Source organism: Cynocephalus volans, chromosome 15, assembly GCF_027409185.1.
Source record: "Cynocephalus volans isolate mCynVol1 chromosome 15, mCynVol1.pri, whole genome shotgun sequence".
Lineage (NCBI taxonomy): Eukaryota > Metazoa > Chordata > Mammalia > Dermoptera > Cynocephalidae > Cynocephalus > Cynocephalus volans.
Window position 1 is genome coordinate 50,435,686 of NC_084474.1, and position 22,178 is coordinate 50,457,863.

The 22,178-nt window shown below is 39.3% G+C and overlaps 1 protein-coding gene across 6 annotated transcripts in view; it reads right to left on the minus strand.

Moving 5' to 3' along the window:
* Nucleotides 1–22,178, minus strand: part of CPQ (carboxypeptidase Q) — a 446,657-nt gene that overhangs the window by 31,981 nt on the left and 392,498 nt on the right. Inside the window, exon 8 of one of the 6 annotated variants that reach the window (XM_063079636.1) lies at nt 10,751–10,786. The exons of the other annotated variants lie outside the window; for them this stretch is intronic. Within the exon in view, the coding sequence (XP_062935706.1) occupies nt 10,751–10,786 (36 nt within the window). The remainder of the gene's footprint in view (nt 1–10,750; nt 10,787–22,178) is intronic. 6 annotated transcript variants of the gene reach the window in all.

The following is a 22,178-nucleotide window of genomic DNA, read 5'->3' on the forward strand; positions in this document are numbered from 1 at the left end:
GACTAGACCAGACACCCATCTTAGAATACTGGAAGTTAAGACAGGACAAAAATACCCTGCAGTGTTCCACAGGTAAGATCAATGGCTCATTTACCCAGCTTCAAAAGGCTGCAAATAGTTATTTTTTTATGTTGGAAAAGAAATCCAATAATTTGTATCACTCACCACTATGAATCTGATAAAAAGCCTTTCCTGGAGACTGTAACAAATGGCCACAGGAGCCCTGCATTCAAGCTGCAATATTGTAATAGATTGCTGGGTGAGTCAGATCATATTGATTTCACAGGGCCACTTAGCTGTCTGTACAGAATTCACGAGTCCCTGGCTCCTGCTCTGGGTTCCATTTTATTCTATTCTGTCCAGACTTAGAGGGAGCCAGCTCTAAGGAAGGCTAGACTTGGGTGTACAAAGATGACAGAGGCATAACTGCAGTCCTTGAGAAGCTAAAGCTGGGGCAGAGAGGGATAAGATGCTTGAAGAATATAAGGCAACAGCATCAAAGAAAAGCATAAATGAGGGCACAAAAGTAAGATGGATGTGGAGCAACTGGAAACCACATACACAGCTGGTGGGGATGTAAAGAATGAAAAAGGGTTGAAACCACTTTGGAAATGTTTGGCAGTTTCTTACAAAATCAAACATATATCTACCCTACGACCCAGCAATCCCACTCCTAGATATTTTCCCAAGAAAAAATAAATAAAATGTATGTCCACAAAAAACTTGAATAAGAACGTACATCGTGGGTTTATGCATAAATGCCAAAAACTGAAATAAAAGCTAACTTTATATTTAAAAGAGAAGTGGATAAACAAATTGTGGTATATTTGTTTCATCAGGGGACAAACCAGGAAGATAGAAATGTATTGTGGGTCTCAGGAAGTATTGTGTAGGGAACGGGAGGTAAAGCCAGAACGGCAGGCTGAGGCCGTAATAGAGGGTGGGTAAATAGGGGCTGAAAGCACCGACTATATATTCTATAGGATATGCCAAGAAAAAGAAGGGAAACAGAATAATATTTGGAGGGGATTGAAAAGCCTAGAGAATTACAAACAAACAAACAAACAAACATACATTTGTTGGTAGCACGTTTGTAGACCAAAGGGCAGAATCACTGAAGAAGAGGTATAAAAGATAAATTATTCACAGAGCAAGGTTCTGGCAGATCTGGATGGTTCTCCCTTAGAAAGGAGGGGAACCTGCTACCTCTCTGTTGGAAAAGAAGGTGGAGGACTGCATGAAGTCGTGAAGGGTGTGGGGAGAAGAAAATCATGAGAGTTCATACCGGGTGTCCTCTAATGTTCAACACAGCCGGAGGAAAGACCTTCAGTGAAAGTGACAAAGAGGGAGGCTGGGGTCTGAGGAGCAAGAAAAGGGTTCAGAACACGGTACTCTAGTCTGCCTGAGATGAATGGAAACGTTCTGGCTAGTGAAGACTAGCAGGGCTTGGAGAATGGAAGTATGTGGTGGCTGTTGAGCAGCCATTTGAAACGGATCATGGCTAGAGGTGGGGATGAGGGAGGGCAAGGCCAGTGAAGATCAGGGAAAGGTCAAGGGTCTGGAAGTCAGGAAAAAGAGGAACATGTTCAGGAAGCGAAAGAAAATTGTAAGTATAAGGCAATGTTGATCAATGAAGATAGTTTCAAGGCTCAAGATGCTTGAAGAGAGCAGCTCTGACTGATGATGAGTTACAAGGTATGCTGATGGACAGGCGAAGACATTCTGTGACATTTCCACAGAATGGTGGAAACTGAAGTCACTAAGGATGATGGCAGAAGATGTGTAGGGAGGGGGTCTAAGCCAAAGGCTGAAGTCCTCGAGAAAACGTGGTAGGGTATCCATGCTTAACAAGCTTCTCTCCCTCCTGACTTACTGGCTAATCTTTAACCCCTTTTATTTTATGAAGTTGAAAATTATTCAGGATATGTTTTAAAGCTAATCTCAGTCAAGTGTCTGTGAGGAACACAAAAGTGGCTTTTATTCACGTTTTACAAATGAGGTACCTTGCTTCAGTGCCCCATCTTCACCACCCCCCTCCCCACTGCCTTCCTTCCAGCCAGGGCAGGACTTAGGTGCACAGAAGTAATTGCTGAAATCACTTGACTATTCAGAAAGCGATTACATTAGACAAAGAGCGGAACATGTCACAGGTTCAGTATCTGAAAAGAAGTCACGCATTCTGACACTTAAAAAATTTATGGGAAGAAAGGAGTTGCTTTCTTCTTCGTCATCTTTCTAGCTCTTTCATTGATTTTTTTTTCTTTTTTTTCTTTTTTTTTTTTTTTTTTGTGACCGGTAAGGGGATCGCAACCCTTGGCTTGCTGTCGTCCGCACCACGCTCAGCCAGTGAGCGCACCAGCCATCCCTATATAGGATCCGAACCCGTGGCAGGAGTGTTGCTGCCCTCCCAGCGCCGCACTCTCCTGAGTGAGCCACGGGGTAGGCCCTCTTTCATTGATTTTTAAAACTGAAATAATTCCTTCAAGCCTTCAAAAATCAAAATTCTTATTCTGGGACCCCAGACTCCTATATCAAGAAATGTATTTGAAAGGCCAGTGGGAGCTGCTTGGTATGTCTTAAGTCAGAAGGAATGCAGCAGAACTATTTCTGCCACATACTGGCTGTGTCTCTCCATGAAGCTTTGTTTCTCTGTGCCTCAGTTTCCTCATGGAGAAATTATGCAAGTGAAAGAGCTATACAGTGTGGAGTATAAGTATTTAATATACTTTTGAAAGAGTAATTATTAGTGAGACTTAAATAGAAATTAAATTAACAAAAAAGTCAACTTTGACTTGAAACAGCACTCTAGCAAGGCATTCTTAACCAGGGATCTTCTGGAAACAAGTGCTGATTAATCAGAAGAGAACTTTCACATCCTCCCACCACCACATCTACTTCCTCATCAGCATCAGCACCCACATCCTCTGCCTTCTTGCTTGTTACTGCACAAACACCACTTAAGCCTGTATCCACAGCCAGTGTCCACACCGTGCACTAGAGCCTCTTCCCTTCTGCCTACTCAGATAATTGCTCTGGCCATCCTTTTCTTTTCCACGTCAACTGTTTTCCTCACCTGCCGGATTGTTCTCATGAGCAAACAAACATGTTGGTATTTCTCCTATCTCAAAAATCCTTTTCTTTACCCCATTTCCCCACCAGCTCAGAGAGATGCTGAGAAGGTTGCTGCCCTGGGCTCTCTGCCTTGAAGGGCCATGTTCTGGCCCTTCTCCAGCCCACAAGTCTTCCTATGGGTGAGCATCTCCTGGGACAAGGAGAAGAGCTTACCTAGAGCTGATGCTTCCTGCTCTCTAGATGGTACTTTGGGTATTCCACACCCCAGAATTCTCTGCCCAAATGGTCCTTAGCCCTTCATTGTCCTCTCCTCTGGGTCCATCTTTCCTAAGGTAGACCACACTGCTAATTTACACACTCCTAGACTCAAGGGATATCCAAGGGAGAGTCATTTGTGGGAGTATGGACAGAGTTTGGACATGCAAACTGGGGTGTCCCCACACAAGACTGCAAAGCCCCTTACAATATGGGATGGAGCTGGGGTTTGGAAGGGAAGGAGTATGGGCCATTGGCCCTTTCCCTATGCCACTAAGTTATAGCACAGAACTCCAGGTCCAAGAACTTTAAATCTAAGTGTGGTTTTCCATGTTCTTAGGAAGGAATATTTGTCAATGTAATGGAAAAAACATATTTATTTAATAATTTGTTAGCTTTATATATAATTTTAAATATTTATAAATATTGTGTGTAGGCCTCCATTTTGCCTTGGACCCCATAAATGTTAAGGGTGCACTATCCACAAATCCTTTTTAAAAAATTCTCCTTTGCAGCAAAATTCCACAGGAGAATGGTTTATAGTCAGTAGCTCCAACTCCTCCCCTCCTGTTCTCTCTTAAATACACTCGCATTAGGCTTTTGCCCTTCATCATCTATTACAGCTGCTCTTGTCAAGGTCACAAATAACTCACTTTGTTAAATCCACTGATTGGTTCTCAATCCTCATTTTACTAGATGTTTCAGCAGCACGTGACAAAGGGTTCATTCCTTCCTCTGTAATACACTTTCTTCACTTGGCTTCTAGGTTTCCACACTGGTTTTCTTCCTACCTTACTGGATTTTCTTCCTCAGCCCTTTGCTGAGTCCATCTTTTATCTTATCCCCAAAGTCCTAATGATGAAATTCTCAGGGCTCAGTCCTTGTACCCCTTCTCTTTTCAATACTCACTTCCTTGTTATCTAGTGTGACAGTACTTCACAAAGTTCATGGAAAGATTTATATTATCTTTTAATTCAATTTTTCCATGAACTTTCTGAAGTACCCTCATATTACTGATGATTCTCAAATGATTTCTCCAAGCCCACATCTCTTTTTTTGGCCTCATACTCTATACTTGACATCTCTACTTGGATGTCTAATAAGCATCTTAAACTTACACAGAAATCCTGTCTTCTTTCCTAACCTGCTCCATTCCCAGTCTTCCATGTCTCAGTTTATGTCAACTCCATCTTTCAATGGCTTAGACCAAAAACCTTCAAGTCTTTTTTGCTCGTCTGATCTATCAGGAAATCATACTGGCTCTACAGTCAAAATACATCCAAAACATGCCCATTTATCACCTCTTCCACTGCTGCTACACCCTGGTCCAAGCCCTAATCACCTCTTGTCTGGACTTCTGCAGTAGCCTTCTCACAGGTCTGTCTTCCAGTCTGCTCCCAATACAGGAACCACGTTGGTACCAATGGAGTTTGGATGTGTTGTCCCCTCCAAAACTCATGTGGAAATCTGATCCCCAATGTGGCAGTGTTGGAAACTGATTGAGTCATGGGGGCGGATCCCTCATGAATGGAGGAGGGGGCCTGAGTGAGTTCTCACTCTGTTAGTTCCTGTGAGAGCTGATTGTTTAAAAGACCCTGGCACCTCTTTTCTCTTTTTCTTGCTTCCTCTTGCCATGTGATCTGCTTGTACCAACCAGCTGCCTGCCGCTTCCCACTGTGAGTAGAAGCAGCCTGAGGCCCGTGCCAGATGCAGCTGTCCCAGAATCATAAGCCAAATAAACCTCTGTTCTTCATAAATTACTCAGTTTCAGGTATTTCTATCATAGCAACATAAAACGGACTAATTCAATACCATTCCAATAGGAAAGATCATGTCACTCCTGCTCAAGACTCTGCAATGGCACCCTGGTACCCCATTTCACTCAAAGTTTTAAAAGCCATTAATGCAGTTGGTTAGAGAGCGGTGTTTTTAACATCAAGGTCAAGGGTTCAGATCCCCACACTGACCAGCTGCCAAAACAAAAGCAATAACAAAAACAACAACAAAAAAAGCCATTAACAGTATTCAAAGCCCTACATTCTCTAATCCCTGTTACTCTCTGATTTTTTCTTTTACTGTTTTCTTTGCTCACTTAGCTCTATCCACATTGGTCTCCTTTTAATTCCTGCAACATGTCAAGCGTGTTCCTGACTTAGCACATTGCCTGGTCGGTTCAGTCTGCTTGGAATGCTCTTCCCTCAGTTATCCACTTAGCTACTCACCTCCATGAAGTCTTAGGTTAAATCTCACATTCTCAGAACGGCTTACCCTGTTTAATACTACAACTTGTCTCCACCTACCCCCTAATTAGCACTCCTAATTCCCCTTACTCTTCTGTACTTTTCTCTTTTCCACAGCACTCACCATCTCCTAACATTCCATAGTTTACTTATTTACTATGTGTTTTCCTTTATCAACATTCAATAGAACTTTCTGAGATGATGGAAATGTTCTGTATCTACACTGTTCACTACTGTAGTCACCAGCCACATGTGGCTATTGAGCACTTAAAATGTGGCTAGTGCAACTGAAGGATTGAATTTTTAAATTTACTTAATTTTAATTAGTTTAAATTTACATTTTAATTTAAGTAGCCACATGTGGCTAGTGGCTACCATATCAGGAACAGCTCTAGACTGAATGCCACGAGAGCAGGGAACTTTGATTTATTCACTGAGATATCCTAAGCACCTGGAAGAGTGCCTGACACATAGTAGGTTCTCAGTAAAAATGAGTTTATAAATGTGTGATCATAGTCCAAGGCCAACTATTCTAAGGCCTTGCAGTCCATCACTGGTAGAGATAGGGTCAGAACCCAGGAACTCATCACTCAGGAAACCCTCCTCTTTCCTAGCATGTCGAGGAAAGATCTAGAAATCTTGGCAGAGGCTTTCTGACCACAGGCCTGTAAGGAAGAACAGTGCCTGGTCCGTGGTTTCCTGATTTTACAAACATATTTGCTCACACATATAAACTAAGGAAACAATCTGTCCTGCACAGAATCCAGACCCTCCAATCTCTGCTGATATGTAATCCACTTGGTTCATTTGGGACTATCATCAGAATTCAGGGCAGACACTTTCCAAGTCATGGTCTTAACAGAGGGAGGTTATTATAAATCTATAAAGTATTGCACCCTCCCAATAAAGGAGGAGGAGGGCACATTTCAGCATTGGCCGATGAAGAGGTTGAGGTCACAGAATATAATATTTTATGCAACTGCATCCTGGGAAGAAAGCAGAATTACCAAGAACTGTGGAAATCTATCTGATTTTTGGAGAATGAAAATGCTATATAGGAAATTAAACAAACTATTGGGTGAATGATATTTTTAAAAGCTATTCTGAAGATGAAATATAAAATCAGTCTTAGAATACCACATCAAGAGTTTCAAACTGTTTCCTTCTAAAATCTCATTTTAAAGATTGATAAGACCAGTGTTTTCAATTGTACTAGGTATAAAAGAAGTTAGATGTGCTTTACTAAACTGCAACAGTACTAAGGATTGGGCAATATTGTGCTTGTATTATATTCTTAGTTCCTTAGATTCCTAGTAAAAACACCAGATTGTTATTTCTGTAATTTACTTCAAAATACTTCAGCATTCATTTGTATACAATGTTTATAGCAGCATTATTTACAATAGCCAAAAGGTGTAAACAACTCAAATGTACATTGACATAAATAAAATGAGAATATATATACAATGGAATACTATTCAGCCTTAAAAAGAAATGAAATTCTGATACACTATACAACATGGATAAACCTTGAAAACATGGTAAGTGAAATAAACCAGTCACAAAAGGACAAATGTTGTATGATTCCACTTATATTAGGTATCTATATATGAGTCAAATTCACAGAGACAGAAAGTAGAAGGGTGGTTGCCAGGGGCCAGGTGGACAGGGGAATGGGGAATTATTTTTTTTATTGTTATATGGGTACAGAGTTCAGACTTCCAGTTTGGGGAGATGAGAAAGTTCTGAAGATGGATGGTTGTAATGGACAACCATGTTAATGTACTTAATGCCACAGAACTGTACACTTAAAGATGGTTAAAATGGTAAATTTTATGTTATGTATATTTTACCATAATAAAACCCTAAAACTTCACCATGTGTAGTGTGATACTATGTGGTCATTACATAGGTTAGGCAATAACCCTGGAGCTGCCTGCATGCTAATCAAGAAAGCAGAATGCAGGGGTGGTCCTTCCAATTAGCTACCACAGGTTTTCGGGTTTAAAAAAAAAAAAAAAAAAAAAAAAAAAATATATATATATATATATATATATATATATATATATATATCATGAACAATGTCAACATTTTTCGTGGTCTTTTACCAATTTCTCCCTAATACCACAGGTTTTTGTTATCTGTATCTCAACCCATAAGCAATGCTTTGCCAATTAATATAGTAAAAGTCGGAAATGGTTTTTTGTTGTTGAAATTAGTAGTCTATTATGTAGCCCAGTGAATGTTAGAAAAGGGCTTTCCTTAGTGAGATTAAAAGTATTTCTTATATGTGATTGACAGAAATATTCTAGAGACACTCCCCACACCTGCTTCACAAGGGCATAAGAATCGAATTAGTCCTGTATCCTTTACTCTTAGGGATGGTGGCCTAGGCTGAATACCTAAGTAGTCCTACACCTCACCAGGAACACAGAGGGATCCCTGATGCTAGCTATAGGGTGACAGAATCCTGCCTCTGGAATCTTCCTGATGGCTTTCAGTGAATATTTTGTGCAAGATGGGGGTCAGAGCACGCAAAAATATAGAGCTGAAACATACTCGTATTTACAAAACAGGTCAAATAAATTCTGTGTGTGTGTTTACTTGCTCATAAATGTTTACTTAATGGGTGCTTTAGATGTGAGATTTTGAGTATTTGAGATGTAGAAGTCTGAGATTTCTGTTCATTATAACCTAGTAGTGAAGTTGTCAATTGAGCAGGCAACTCCTTACCTCAAAGCTTCTTCAGAGGCTACTATGATTTACCAAAAAGAACCTATAAATCACACATGACCAATTCAGCTGCTGTCAGTTCATAAACACCAGAATGGAGGCCAGAGGGACATTCTAGTGCCAAAGGACAAGAGAAACCAAACCATGAAAAATGAGATTATTTGTTCAAAGAACACACATTGAAATGGTTTAGTTTACCCTCCTCCCTGATTTTAGAGATTAAAAAATTGGGGCTCAGAAATGTTGAGTGATCTTCTTAAGTATGAACTAATTTCATAAGCAGAAAGTGAAGGGAAATCTCTGATATCATTATTTAAAAGTTATCAGTTATTGAATGATTATTATGTGCCAGGCATACTACTAGGTGCTTTAAAATGTGATCACTAATTCTCACAAAATCCCTGCAAGGCGCGTATTGTGTTTTCAGAGGAGGAGCTGACATTCAGAGAGGCCAAGTCAGCACAGGCTGTGACTGTCCCATTCACAGCCTCATGCACTCAGTATTCCTTCCCAGAAGGAGTCCTAAGGCAAAACAGTCTCCCCAGGGCTTTCTCGGCCTGCACGAGGAACAGGCTGGAAGTACTGGAGATAATGCTCCTAGGATCAGCCTTCAGCCAGTGATGAAAGCTTCCTTCCCTCAGGTGGAGTACCTCTGAGGCATGTTCTACACTGCCTTCCAGACTCCACAAGTCACCCAGTGGCCCCAGGAGTAACCTGCTTGATAACACATCATTTATTATCTTTCTTCTATTCCCCGACTGATTTCCTCACTCTCCATCCGTGCTTCTTGGGATTATCTTCCCAATAAACTACCTGCTTCAAATCTTTGTCTCAGGGAATAGTTTCGGGAAACAGATCCAAGGCAATCATGTAATTTTTCCAAGGTAACCCAGTCAGCCATCAGGTGGCAGAGTTAGAAGGTGAACTTAGGTCTATCTGAGTTTTAGGATCATGCTCTTCTATTTTGCTTTATTGAATCATATCTTCCTTCCTAAGCAAGGAGAAACAAGATAGAGGTGAGAGGAGAGAATGGCTGTTACAGAAAAAACTCCTGAGTTTTCTAAAATGATTTATTTGATTAACATCTCAAGCCCTCATGTCCTCAGGGTTTGCACTCACCACTCTGCATTATAGCAATATCAAAGATATTAGTTCAGTGATGTTCAATAATCTGATTAGTGAATGTGGTAGGTTGAATAATGGCTCCCCAAAATGTCTACATCCTAATCTCTAGAACCTGTAAATGTTACCTTATCCTTATATCACAAAAGGGGACTTTGCAGATATGATTAAGTTAAGGGTCTTGAGATGGGGGATTTTTCTGGATTGTCTGGGTGGATCCAATGTATAAGAGGGACCTAGAAGGAGTCAGACAAGAGGCAATGTAAGGATAAAAGCAGAGATTGGATTGATGCACTCTGAAGACAGGGGAAGACAGGTGAAGAGGCCAGAGGGCATGAGAAACTGAAGAAGGCAAGGAAACAGATTCTCCCCTCAAATTCGCCAGAAGGAATCATCCCTGCTGATACCTTAACTTTAGCTCAATGAAACTGATTTCTGATTTTTGACCTCCATAACTGTAAAAAACCAAATCTGTATTGTTTTAAACCTCCAAGTTTGTGGTGACTTGTTATAGTGGCAACAGGAAGCTTATAGTCAACTAAGCATTACCAGTGATGATAATAGTATTTGTTCAGCCCTTACAATGTCTAGGCATAGTGTTGGATGCTTTGTGTGAACCATCTGGCTTAATCCCCCCAGCAACCCTTTTGAGGAACTATTTTGAATCTCCCCATTTTACAGATGAGGAAACGGAGATTAGAGTGGTTAAAAACTTAAATCACACAGCTAATACCTGAATTCAGGCCTTTCAGACCCCAAAACCATGTTTCTAATTGAAACACCAAAATATGAATCCTTGAAACTGTGAATAAAAGGAGATAAGTGAAAGAACACTTCCTGCCAGCGTTGCAACGCAGCCACCTTCAATTACGTGTTGAACAGAGACAAACAGCAACACACACAATATCCCTGTTGAACACAAATCACACTGGTAGTCGCCCTTTCCCCATCACAGAACCTCTTCCCTGTTCCCCCCTATTTTCTGGAAAAGGAGGTTTAACCCAAACAGTAGTGATGGTTAGATGGTGATAATTTAGTAATTAGGTGTTTTGGTTTTTAATGTCTTCTTATCTCCTAGCTTCTATCAGAACTGAGCCCACAAGAAATGCCCCCAGAGCTTTCTTTGAAATCAGAAGTGGCTTTGCAAACCCAGAAAGAAACACATCCTTTTTGCTTTTTTATGGTTTCAGTGCATTTTCATTTTTAAAACCAATGAAAAGCTTGAGGGATTACATTCATTTTAAAAAGGAGCAGGATTTGACTGGTTCACATAACATATCTATACCATATTGTATACTCTTCTAGAGCAGGAAGTAGTTCTTACATACCTTTTTTTCTCTCTTTAGCACCCAACATAAGATGTCCTATCAGTAAACAGAGAGAAAGAGAGAGAGAGAGAGAGAAATAGTCACCAGTGTAAAGAATAAATAATGAAGGGCCAAATGAATGAAGAAAACTACGTGTGGGAAGGGAAGTTGAGACATCTCATATAAGTTCTGCATTTATGTATATTAATCATATGCACTTATACATTTGCAGACCATTAACAGTGATAAAGGGGTTTCTTTATTTGGAGCTTTATAGAGCCATCCTTTACTCCAGGATAGTAAGTAGGTTTCATTTTGACTATTCCAACTCTGATCTTCTGGTGTTGGCTGCCTAGAGCCCTATATCTCAAAGAGACATGATGGCCAAATCAAGACTCAGTTGGAAAGAATGTGATTGATTAGTGATGCCTGCTTTGGACTCAGAAGAGGGAAGTTGTAGGAGTGCTGTATATTTGCTGAGCCTGTCTATACAATTTGATTAACTGTGGGCAAAGCATACTGCCCAAATTTGTTTTAAGCTATCATCTCCAAAACTATCTCTACTCTATGAATATGAATTTTCCACCTGGGCTTCTTCAATGGTTTCTTTAATGTGACAACCAGCATGTCTTACTCTATGCTTTTAGGCATACTCAGAAACAATGACTTTAATTTGAGAATATATTTGAAATGAAGTTTAAATCAACATTTGTTAAGTTCTCTGAAGATGAGGAATATTATACATGCCAAGAATCATTAACAACAAAGCTTTGTCTAACATTTCCTAACACTACAAGCATGGTTGAGTGTTATTCTAACTAAGTTCTTTTGCTGATTCAATGAATGAATGGATCTTTAATTCCCACATAATAACATGGTTAAATAAATGCATACAATTCATAATAATTTAAATTAACCACACAAATTTAATTGTAAAATCATTTCTAATACTTAAGAACCTTAAAAGAATTTTCTCACTTGTCCTATTTCAAAATTATCCAATATGCAATCAATCACTAGATTTTATCTTTTTTACCTATTCCTTCCCAAGCACACATCCTGGGGCAATTCTATGAACCATTTTCCCATTGCGGGAAAACTACAGGAATCAAAAGCCCAACCAGAACATTGTTGTCATCAATAATAATAATACCATTTTTAAAAAGCTCTCCAAGTTTATAAATTTTTCAACTATAATATCTTCTTGATTTTTATTTTATTTATATCCTATGTATTATTCTCAAACTGGAGATATTAAATAAAACAAAAAGAGGTTATTTACCCAGTTACTGAATGAATGACAGAGATAGCACACAAATCCAGATAGACTGTCTAAGTCCATCTTCCCTGTCTGACCTACTTGGTCTCCATTACTCCATCACGAGTTTCCTCTGACCACAGCTAAGCCCACTTTCCCATGCACCAAGCTCATTCCCTCCTCTATTACTTCTCTCATCTTTTCTCCTTGCCTGCTTTGCCTACTTCTCTCTCCTCCACCTATTTGAATTCTTCATGGCTCTGCTCAACTCCACCATCTTCCATAAAGTCTTCACTATTCTTGCTGAACTCCTTCCACTCCTACAGTTTTAATACTTGATGATATATTGCTCTATGATGTTTGATCTTCATTCATTCAACAAATAATTCTTGAGGACTCTGCCATATGCTGGGTATTACTCAAGGCACTAGGTATTCACAGTGAATACGGCTGCCTCTCATGGAGCTTATATTCCTGTTGGGGGCTCCCATTTCTAATGTTCACATCTAGATTTTAAGCTCCCTGACAACAGTAACCATGCTTGTGTTTTCTCTTTGACTATCAAGGAACAATGTAACTCCACTGCTATACAGCTTATCACTAAATCAATAAAGGGGTTGTCTTGGTGGTATAGATACATAGCTACCTAATTCAGGAGACTACACAAGTAAACTACTTGAGAAACCAGCTCTCTCCATTCTCCTATAATTTTCTAACTCTAGGAAATCTGTATTAGTATTGAAGAAGGTACTTTACAAATTCTCTAGGAAGAAAGTTTTAAAGGAAGCATAAGGAGGAACTGCCTGGAAATTGGTTTCCTGTGTATGCTAAAGCAAGATACAAAATATCCATTTCTCAGAGATATGCCCAGAAAGCTCTACCACACTGGGGAACATTCTGAGAGGTTTTGAATTATTGTGCTGATTAATATATTTTTTCCTTCTTTGATATTTTCCTTGAGCATAAGTAGAGCTGCTCTTAAAACATTTCAGACATGGTGAGAATCTAGCACTAGGAGAAACCACTTACTCAGAAGAAAACATATTTAAAGAAGTTTTACTACAACCAAAATGAACAAGGGTGGAGTTGAAAACACATGCACCATACAAGTCTTATAGGACGTGATCAGAGAGGGAGTTTGGGGACATCTTTCAGAAAATTTACCAACATGGTTAAAAATATATCTAGTTGTTCTGTTAAATTAAACTTGGGAAATTTGGCATCTTGGGTAAAAAAATATCCGGTTGCTCTGTTAAATTAAACTTATATTTAACAGGCCTGTCAGTTCCTTCCACAAAACTTCTTTCTAAATTTTAATTTTGTACACACACCCACACACACACACACACACACACGCACAGACACACCCCACACACATACACCGCTCAGGTTATTATAGAATTTAATTTGCATGTCCCCTTAAGGAATCATGGGATACCAATGGTTGCTTCTAGGGCGTTATTTGCATAAATATTCTTTTTTCTTATGGAAGATGTGTGAAGGGGAACTTGAGGCTATTGCTATTTCTTATCATTTGTTCTGGAGAACAAACTTCTTCCAGAGGAATATGATGGCTTGCATTGTGACCCTTAGGACAACCAGATCCACTCAGAGAGTATGAGAGTTCGACTCGTGCCAGGGAACATCAGTGAATCTGTGTCATGTTTTGGGACACAATCTAAAGAGAATCTTAGTAATAAGCAAGGGCATGGCTCTGGGTTATGTTATTTAGATTCATCTCCCAAAATTAATTCTTGGGATGTCTGAAGAAGAATTTTGGAAACACAGAGCATACCTGGAGGAGCCAGAAGGGCTTCTGCAGAGAGTTGCTGTCTAGAGCCTGTGTGGAAAGGGACATATGTCTTCTCTCTGAAGGACCGAGGAGAAGTTTGAGAGGGAGAGAGGCACTGGAGAAGGCCTTTTGGAGTTGATGTCGGGACATACCATGGTAGGAGAAGCCCCATTAGATTAAGCATCTGATTAAGAGATAATCTTGTTCATCACTGACTCCCCAGGCCATAGGACAGTGTTTGCCTCATGGTAGGACCTCAATTAATGTTTTTGAACTGAGCTAAATGAGAAGCAGCTGAAGAAAGCCATGATCAAGGAAAAAGTGGGTAGCGTAAAGTTGGGAAGACTGTATTATTTGTGTATCCCTGGCTCTCTCCACCAACCTATTATGAGGCCCCTTTGACATGTGAGAGGAGGGGAGAAACTTTGAAACTTTCAAAATACTCACAATAACTGGAATAATAAAGGAGATAAAGGCTGTGATAGACATGATACTATGTTTTTACCAAATGATTTTATTTTTCTCCTGGACACACAGGAAGGCAACATTTCCTGGATCCCTTGTATTTAGATGGGGCCATGTAACTTGTTCTGGCCAGGGGAATTTGGGCAGAGATCAGGTGTGCTACTTTAAGTTTCTGAAAATCTCTCTTGCACAATTCCATGTTCTCTTCTTTCTCTCCTTCTCTCTGCTTGTCTAGTGGACCAGATGCAGAGGTTCAAGTGGAGGCCTTCAAGGCTCCAAGGACTTAGCACACAGCAAGGCTAATAGATCGAAGAAGTGTGGGTTCCTGGTTTACTGTGTGGTACACAATGCCCCTCACATATTGACTGTGATGTAAGCGAGAGCTAGACATTTGTTTTGTTAAGCCACTGAGATGAGGTTGTTTGTTGTAGCTGCAGTATTATTTACACTGACTAATATAGAGGCCACTGAATTTTGTGTTAGTTTTAGGGACCTTGAACCCTCTGATTCTTGACAGAGAGTAGGACTAGTAAATGGGGGTTACAATCACATACATATTTGTATATTTGTATATTGAATCACAAATGTAATTTATTAAGCATCTTCCATATGCAAAGCATCAAAAATATAGCAAGCCAGGCATTTCAAAATGATTCTTTGTGTACTCATAAACTAAAAGAAGAGAGTCTAAGGTTGACATATTCATCAAGCAGCCCTGTCAGAGTTGGCCACTACCAACAACTTCAGGTTGTCTATGATAAATAGTTATTTTTTCCTCTGAGAAAATGCATCCACAAAAATAGTTCTCTGCTAAAAAAAAAAAAAAAAAAAAAAGGGAATAGACTCATTGAATAAAAGTATTTGCTGTGAAGTTCTTCTTCTTCTGAGAAGTCCACAGAGTAAAAGGGTCAAGCTCACTGAACTGCTTTCAGGGTGGGAGTGGTACAACTCTATGATTTGGAAAAAGGGCACTCACAACCTTTTCAAGACTAGAACCATACTGTGTTCAAATATGAATCCTCAGGATAAGTCAATCCTCTCCTGGGCTGTTAAACTACCATTCAAAAGATTCAACTCATTGCCTAGAGAAGTGAATATAGATAGAAGGCAACAGCTAATATGAGAATAGACTGAATTCTGGGAGGGATGTTATGTGTCAATCTAAAGTTCCCTGGATCTCACTTCCTCAGCTCTATAGATGCTTACAAGGCAGCAACCAAGAGATTCTGTACTCTTCTCTTGCCTAGTTAGTTAGGTATATTCATATCTTATTTCCCTTTCTAGGAGGTAAACTTGAGGGAGAAGCTGTGTTTTATTCAAAGAATTAATTCAATCCAACACAAAGTAGATATATCACAAATATTTTAAATTGCCTTCCCAGGCTTGCGCTCTCTCACAAAGTAACAGGATGAAATAAGGTTAGTATCAGGACATGGATAATATTTTCCCTATTTTTGGTCTCTGAAGTACTACTTCGTGTGTTCAAATCCTGGCTCCACCATTCATAAGCTATGCAAATTGACCAAGGTATTTACCTCTCTCACCTTAGGTTTCCTCACCTATTAAACGAGATTAGTAATAATATTATAATGAAAAACATTTAGAAAGTGCCTAGCACATAGAACTCAGTGAATGTATTTATCATCACCACCGTCATAATCATCCCCATCATCCCCACCACCATCATTTCACTGGAAAATTGTTGATAATTTTGGTATTTTAAACACAAATAGCAAACCTAAATGCTTTTAGGGCCCAGGCAGGTAATGTAAGTGAAAAAAGTAAAATTCAGAACTTGGTGGTAATAAAAACAAGTAGTCAATTACAAAATAGTATAACTGATGCTATATTATAGGTTTACTATGAAAATAAAGGAGGCTTAAAAGATAGGTAGAAATTAACCAGAGGGACTAGAAAAGAAGAATGTCAGAAGCAGAGGGAGAGGTATATAAAATGGGATATTGTGAAATAATTACGTGTTTTTAAGGAATTTCCAGCAGGATATTCTGGCCAGAGTGAAGTCAACATGTAAAACTGGTAATGAGATCAGGCTGAAGGGTTTGGCAGGTGTCAGGTCATGAAGGACCTTATATGTGATGCTTAAGAGTTTCCCTTGAAAGTAATGGGAAGCCACATTTTAGGAAGATAACTAGGAACAAAACAATAATGAGAAATTTTCAATGCCTTAACTAAGGCAACAGCACAATGAATACAGGAGAGACTACATTTAGATGGTAGAATGGGTATATTTTAGGGACTGATTAAACGGAGAAGGATAAATGAGGAAGAGAGGTCCAAGTCAATGCCAAGATTTCAGGTTCGAGTCACTAGGACAGTAACCTGCTATTCATAGAGATGGGTTGGAGCAAGGGTGAGACAAATGTTCATCTTTAGAAATGTTGAGTTTAAATACCTATAAAACATCCAAGTGATAATGTTGGCTATGTGAATTTTAATATCTGGAGATATACACTTGGGAATCTATAGAGTTATCTTCCAAGAATAGTGAGCTGAATAAAAAGAGTCCAAGGATAGTACCTTACCACATACTAACACTTAAGGGACATGCACAAGGAGAGGAATCTAAAAAGAAATGGGGAAGAGGGAGGTGCAAAACTGGGGGAGAGGAACGTAGAGGCTAAGGAAAAGGTGTCAGTGGTAGTCAACTGTGTCATTGCCTAGAAAACTCAAGGAATAAAAGGACTAGAATGGGCCCATTTGATTTGGCCAAAAGGAGGTTCTTTGAGTTTTTGGAAAGTCTTTTGGGACCTTGAGTTTTGGTGGCCTGCTCCAGGTGGAATTCAGACTGTAGTTAGAGGAGGAATGAGTTGGAGGGGAAAATACCTGGCTGCAAAGAAAAGAAAAAGCTGGAGGGTCATGGAGTCAGGTGAAGTTGTTTACATTTTTTAAATGGAAAAATATAAAATATTTTATATTCTGAAGGGAAAACTTTAGTAAAGAGAGAGAAATGAAGTTATAGGATAGAAATAATTGCCAGTTTGAGGTGCTTGAGGGCATAGAGGGGGACAGGACCCAAAACACAGCCCTGGATAAGAAGAGGAACATGAATACTATTGTATCTAGAAGGAAGAATAGGAATGGATGAGGCATGGACTGCCCTTTACTGAGCAGGGGAGGAAATGGAGGGTAAGAAAATGACTTCAGTGGTGGTAGTTTGGGAGGGCAGCTGACAAAGGATAATAGCAGGATTATGAGGCCTTATTGAAGGCCCAGCTAAGGTTAGAGGCCATGAATTTGCAGTGGCACCAAGTTAATGTGTATGTGACTTTTTCAAGCAGCCCTTTGCTGTCTAGTATGATGGGACAGAGAAGGCAGATGAGTGAATTGATTCAAGACATCCAGATTTCTGGAGAAAAAGCTCATGCCATGAACTAGGTTTAGTGATTTCCTCAGCTAGAGATTTCATTATCAGTCTGAACAATTTGCAAACCTGCAAATCAGCTGAGATTTTCCCAAAGCCATGTTAAATACTAATTCATCTAGACAGACAATGTAACTTGCAAGGGAATTGGAGCCTTTAAACTCGATTCTCTCTTGACACTTGAGAAATGAATGGAGAATTGTATGTCCTATTCTTAGTCCTTGGAGACCTGAACACAAAAGTGTTTTATAAAAGTTATCAGAGAAGGGTTTTGTTCTTTTTGGAATTCTCATTCTGAAAAGAGAAAAAAGAAAAGAAAAGAAAAAAAAGAACAAGGATATTTTCACATACCCTTACCAAGGGCATTCCTTACCTTTGTTTGTGAAACCTCATTGCTTATGGGGCTCCTACAATAAACATTAATTCAGTGGATTTAAGATATCACAAAACAGACTCTACTATCTCCACTCTGACCCCAGTGGTGCCAGAGACTCAGGTATTCGTTATGACAAAACTTCATCAAGCGTGAGTTCGGTCTCTCCAGTTATCTGTGCCACATGTGTGTCACAACTGGGTCCTTTCCCAAACCTCTTGAGGAAGGATCCCTCTCTACTGGGTGCTTCTGCAGAAGTATCTATTGGAAAAGGAATGCATCTCCCCAAACCCTGACACCATTCTATGTTTATAAGAAATGATTCTGAAGAACACCACAGCTGACAACAGATTTCTGACAGATTTCAAAGGCAGTAGGTGTTAAAACTAAATGTTGCACACAATTTTCTACTGGAGTTTTCATCCCACATACTTTCCCCTTAGTTATGAAGTAAGAAAAGCCTACTGTAACATTAGCTGCTCTTTACCATAATTGTAGCAGTCCATAATTTTAGCATCATGTGTCAAATAGGCACAACACATACATACGTACAAACATAAACAAACAAATAATTAAATAGTAAGAATCATGTGCTTTGTTGATTACTGGTTCTAGAGGTATTTAGGATAATTACCGTTTCTCTAGAGTGGTACAAAGTTCAGATAAGCCTGATATTTTCTATCTATCATCTATCCATTCATTCCTCACTTGAGTAGACTTTGGCAACAATTTCATTCCCTTTGCTCTTCCTTATAATTTCCCTACTGACCCACTGCTTCATGGGAGAAGCATTTCTTTACTCTTCTAACTTTTCCCAAATCCTTAAATGTCCCTTCCCAATGCATAAGTTCCTAAATGCTAGAAATATGCATCTTGAGATCAGATCAGCTCAACTGGTCATAAAAGAATAATGGCAAAGCTGAGGATTAATGTAAAATACAAAACCTACAAGCAGAATCTGGAATGTTCACCATGAAAAATCACACTGCCCTACAAATGATTTTATACTAGAAAGACATTTGCTTTAAAAAAGAAGAAAGTTGCCCTTTCACTCATGAACTGGCCTGACATTTTCAGGTAGGTGTCAGTGCTAACAAAGAAGCCAGGCCATCTTGTTCTCCTGCTGGACACACAACTCGTCTCACAGCAGACCTACATCACAAATGTCACTCTGCAACTGTGATGAAGTGAGTCACAACAAGCCACTTGGTAATTTTAGCTAAGCCCAGAAAAAACAGTCATTGTGCAAATCACAAAATACCAAACATCCCCTTTTTTGAGTGATATGAATGACTGTTGCTTCTTTATCAGTTACAACTTTAATCTCCATCTGGTCTACCCTCCCTATGGATGATATTTATTAAGATACCCAGTCATAGAATTGTCTCCACTTCCTGACAGCATCCAATCTAAGGCAAAGCCCTGCTTCTTTAGACCTTTCCCAAATCCTCCCTAACCAAAATTCAAATCCTCCAAGTCTTTTCTAACACCCTCTTACTGAGATGCCTCATGGCTTCCCATGGTATATGTTCTACCTCACTGTAATAAGTAATAAACCCAACATGTTCAACCACAGGCACGTTTCTGGACTTAGACAAAGCAGAGGTTAAAGGGGCATGGACTCTTGCTGCACGCTGTTCTGGTGTGGAGGTGTATCGTAGTGTTTGGAGAGGATGAGATGGGTAAAACGAGGAGAGAGTTTTCTCTAGTCAGGGTGGGCAGGGATGCTTCCTTGCAAAAATTCTAATTCCAAAGAACCATTTAAGAGCTTTCCCCCACTCAGTTCTCTCTGCTCTTGCATGAGGTTTACATAGAGGCACCCACACACAGACTGGCTATTGGGAAGGGTTTTGTGGTTTAACCTGACTTTGTATCCCATACAATATCCCAGGCTAGCTCAGCAGCTGGTTATTTTTAGCAAGTCAATTATGGTTGACCTCCTAGGTTCTGAGTGTGGGGAATGTAACATTTCCAAGAACACCCGTTAGAAGGTGATTTAGAAACGTGACATATAATCTGGCATTTCAATATCTTTATGGGAATGAATTGAGACAGGATGAAGGAAAAGTAGAAAGTTATGGGGAAAGTCTCTGAGGAAGTGGTTTTACGAACCATCATTTGAAACTAAGGGGAATTATTATCAAACAAAGAAAATGCTGGATTTTCTATTGATGTTTGGTTTCTGGAAATCTGTTACTTATATAACTACACTACCAGGCAGAAATTAGCTTATTTTTACAAGTTGTGGGAGGCAAAGATGATTATCTTCATTCACACTCCAGAAAACTGAGTCATGGTAGTAAGTTGTACAACACTGCCAGAGCATCAGCCACAGGGCCCTGGAACATACCCAGGTCTTCCCACTCCAGAGAACTCTCAGAATATACCACGCTGCTGTTCATGTGAAGTGGCCTTGTTGTTATCTTTTTGCTTCTGAACCTGACAACATTAATGTACCTGGGAAAACACTGCCTAGATCATATAAATTCCTAGGTGGTTACAGTTGTTAGTTTCTGTGTGAACAGATAAGCAAGGACTCCAAGCCAATCTTGTTCCTCAAAGGAAGGTTCTTGGATGCCCTGCCTCTTAACCATTGGAGAACTTAGGAAAAAGTGAAGATTCCGAGTCTCACCCCAGACTCAGTACATTAACATTTTGAAGTATGGGACTCAGTAATCTGCACTTGTAACAAGGTTTACAGGAGATTGTTAACTACATTGTTTGAGTACTACTGCCCAGGGTTAAGTAAGTGTTTCCGAAAGTCCACTCTAAGTTAAAAAAAAAAGGATCAAGACTCCCTACCCCATCTTAAATTTAGTTCAATACACATAAGGAAGGAGTAGTGTTGAGAAGAAAAAAGTAGCAAATGTTTAAATTAGGGGTCACCAAGCAGAATTTTCAGAAAGGTTCCTCCTAATTTTTACTGACTGCAAAATAAACAGATCTCCAGCAGAATGAGATCCAGAGTTTTTTCAGATCCTCTTGTAACAAAGCTGCTGCTCTTATGCCTATTGCAGGGGGAGGCGGTAGGGGGAAATCCCTGTCCTAATAGCAGATGAAAAGGAGCTAGCACACTATTTTGATGTTAGCAAATCTGCGGCGTTGGGTCTGGTCTCAATTGCAGGGAAGACTATGGACTACACCCTGGATCATGCGAATTGCTTCCAGACCTGTGCTTTTAGGAAAGATGCAAACACACAGTAAGGGAGGTAGAAGGAAGGAAATTTTCTAATAGCAATGGCTGCCTAGGCATTTTAGAAGTGGTAATATTGTGTGTGTGTGTGTGTGTCTGTGTGTGTGTGTGTGTGTATGTTTAAGTAGAAGGGTCACCTATAAAAGTTATTTCAAGCAGAGCTTGGATTTCTATTTTATAGCTAAGCTACAGGCAATCTATTTCTTTCCTTCCTATATATGTAATAGTTTTAATCAAGCTGCTCTTTTAAGCTACCTATGGCTACAATTAATCAAATTTGATAAAAAAATAATGCTACAAACCAGTATATTACCCTAAAGTAGCATTTTTTAAAAAGCCAGTCTGTAGGCTCTGAATGCAAAAATCTACCATAAACTAATAAAGGCAACATCAGTGAGGAAGGGTCCTGTGGTAAGTGAGCTTCTAAGAGAACCATTAGCTGCCATCAGCTATTCTAGCATTTAAATCTAAATTATTCTCATTATCACTGCAGCAACTGGTAAGTTTCAGTGCTTTAACCATTGTATAACATTTGAAAACTCATACTGAAATCACACATGCTTGTTTTTAAAAAGCCATTCTAGGTTAGGCAGTCTATAATAAGGAAAGCAATTTGTGTAAAATTTCTTTTTTAGAAAAGCCTTATTTGGGACTTGAATGTAGTATATAGACCCAAACAACATATATTAAGTGGAGCCAGTGAACTTTTTCCCAAATGGTCATCTTGAAAACAGATGTTTAAAATGTACAATAGATACATAAATTAAGGCACTTGCTATTTATAAAATTAAAATTCCATTGCTCAAATATGAAACATATTTTTACTCTACTACCAGGCTGGCAACCACTTTGGAAAAAATTAATTATACTTACAAGAAACTTATTACCTTTCATCATTACCATTTCTTCTTCACCATTAATAGTTTTAGAGTAAACACAAAGTGTAAAATATTGTCAAAGAAATAAGTACTTTCTTTTTTGAAATC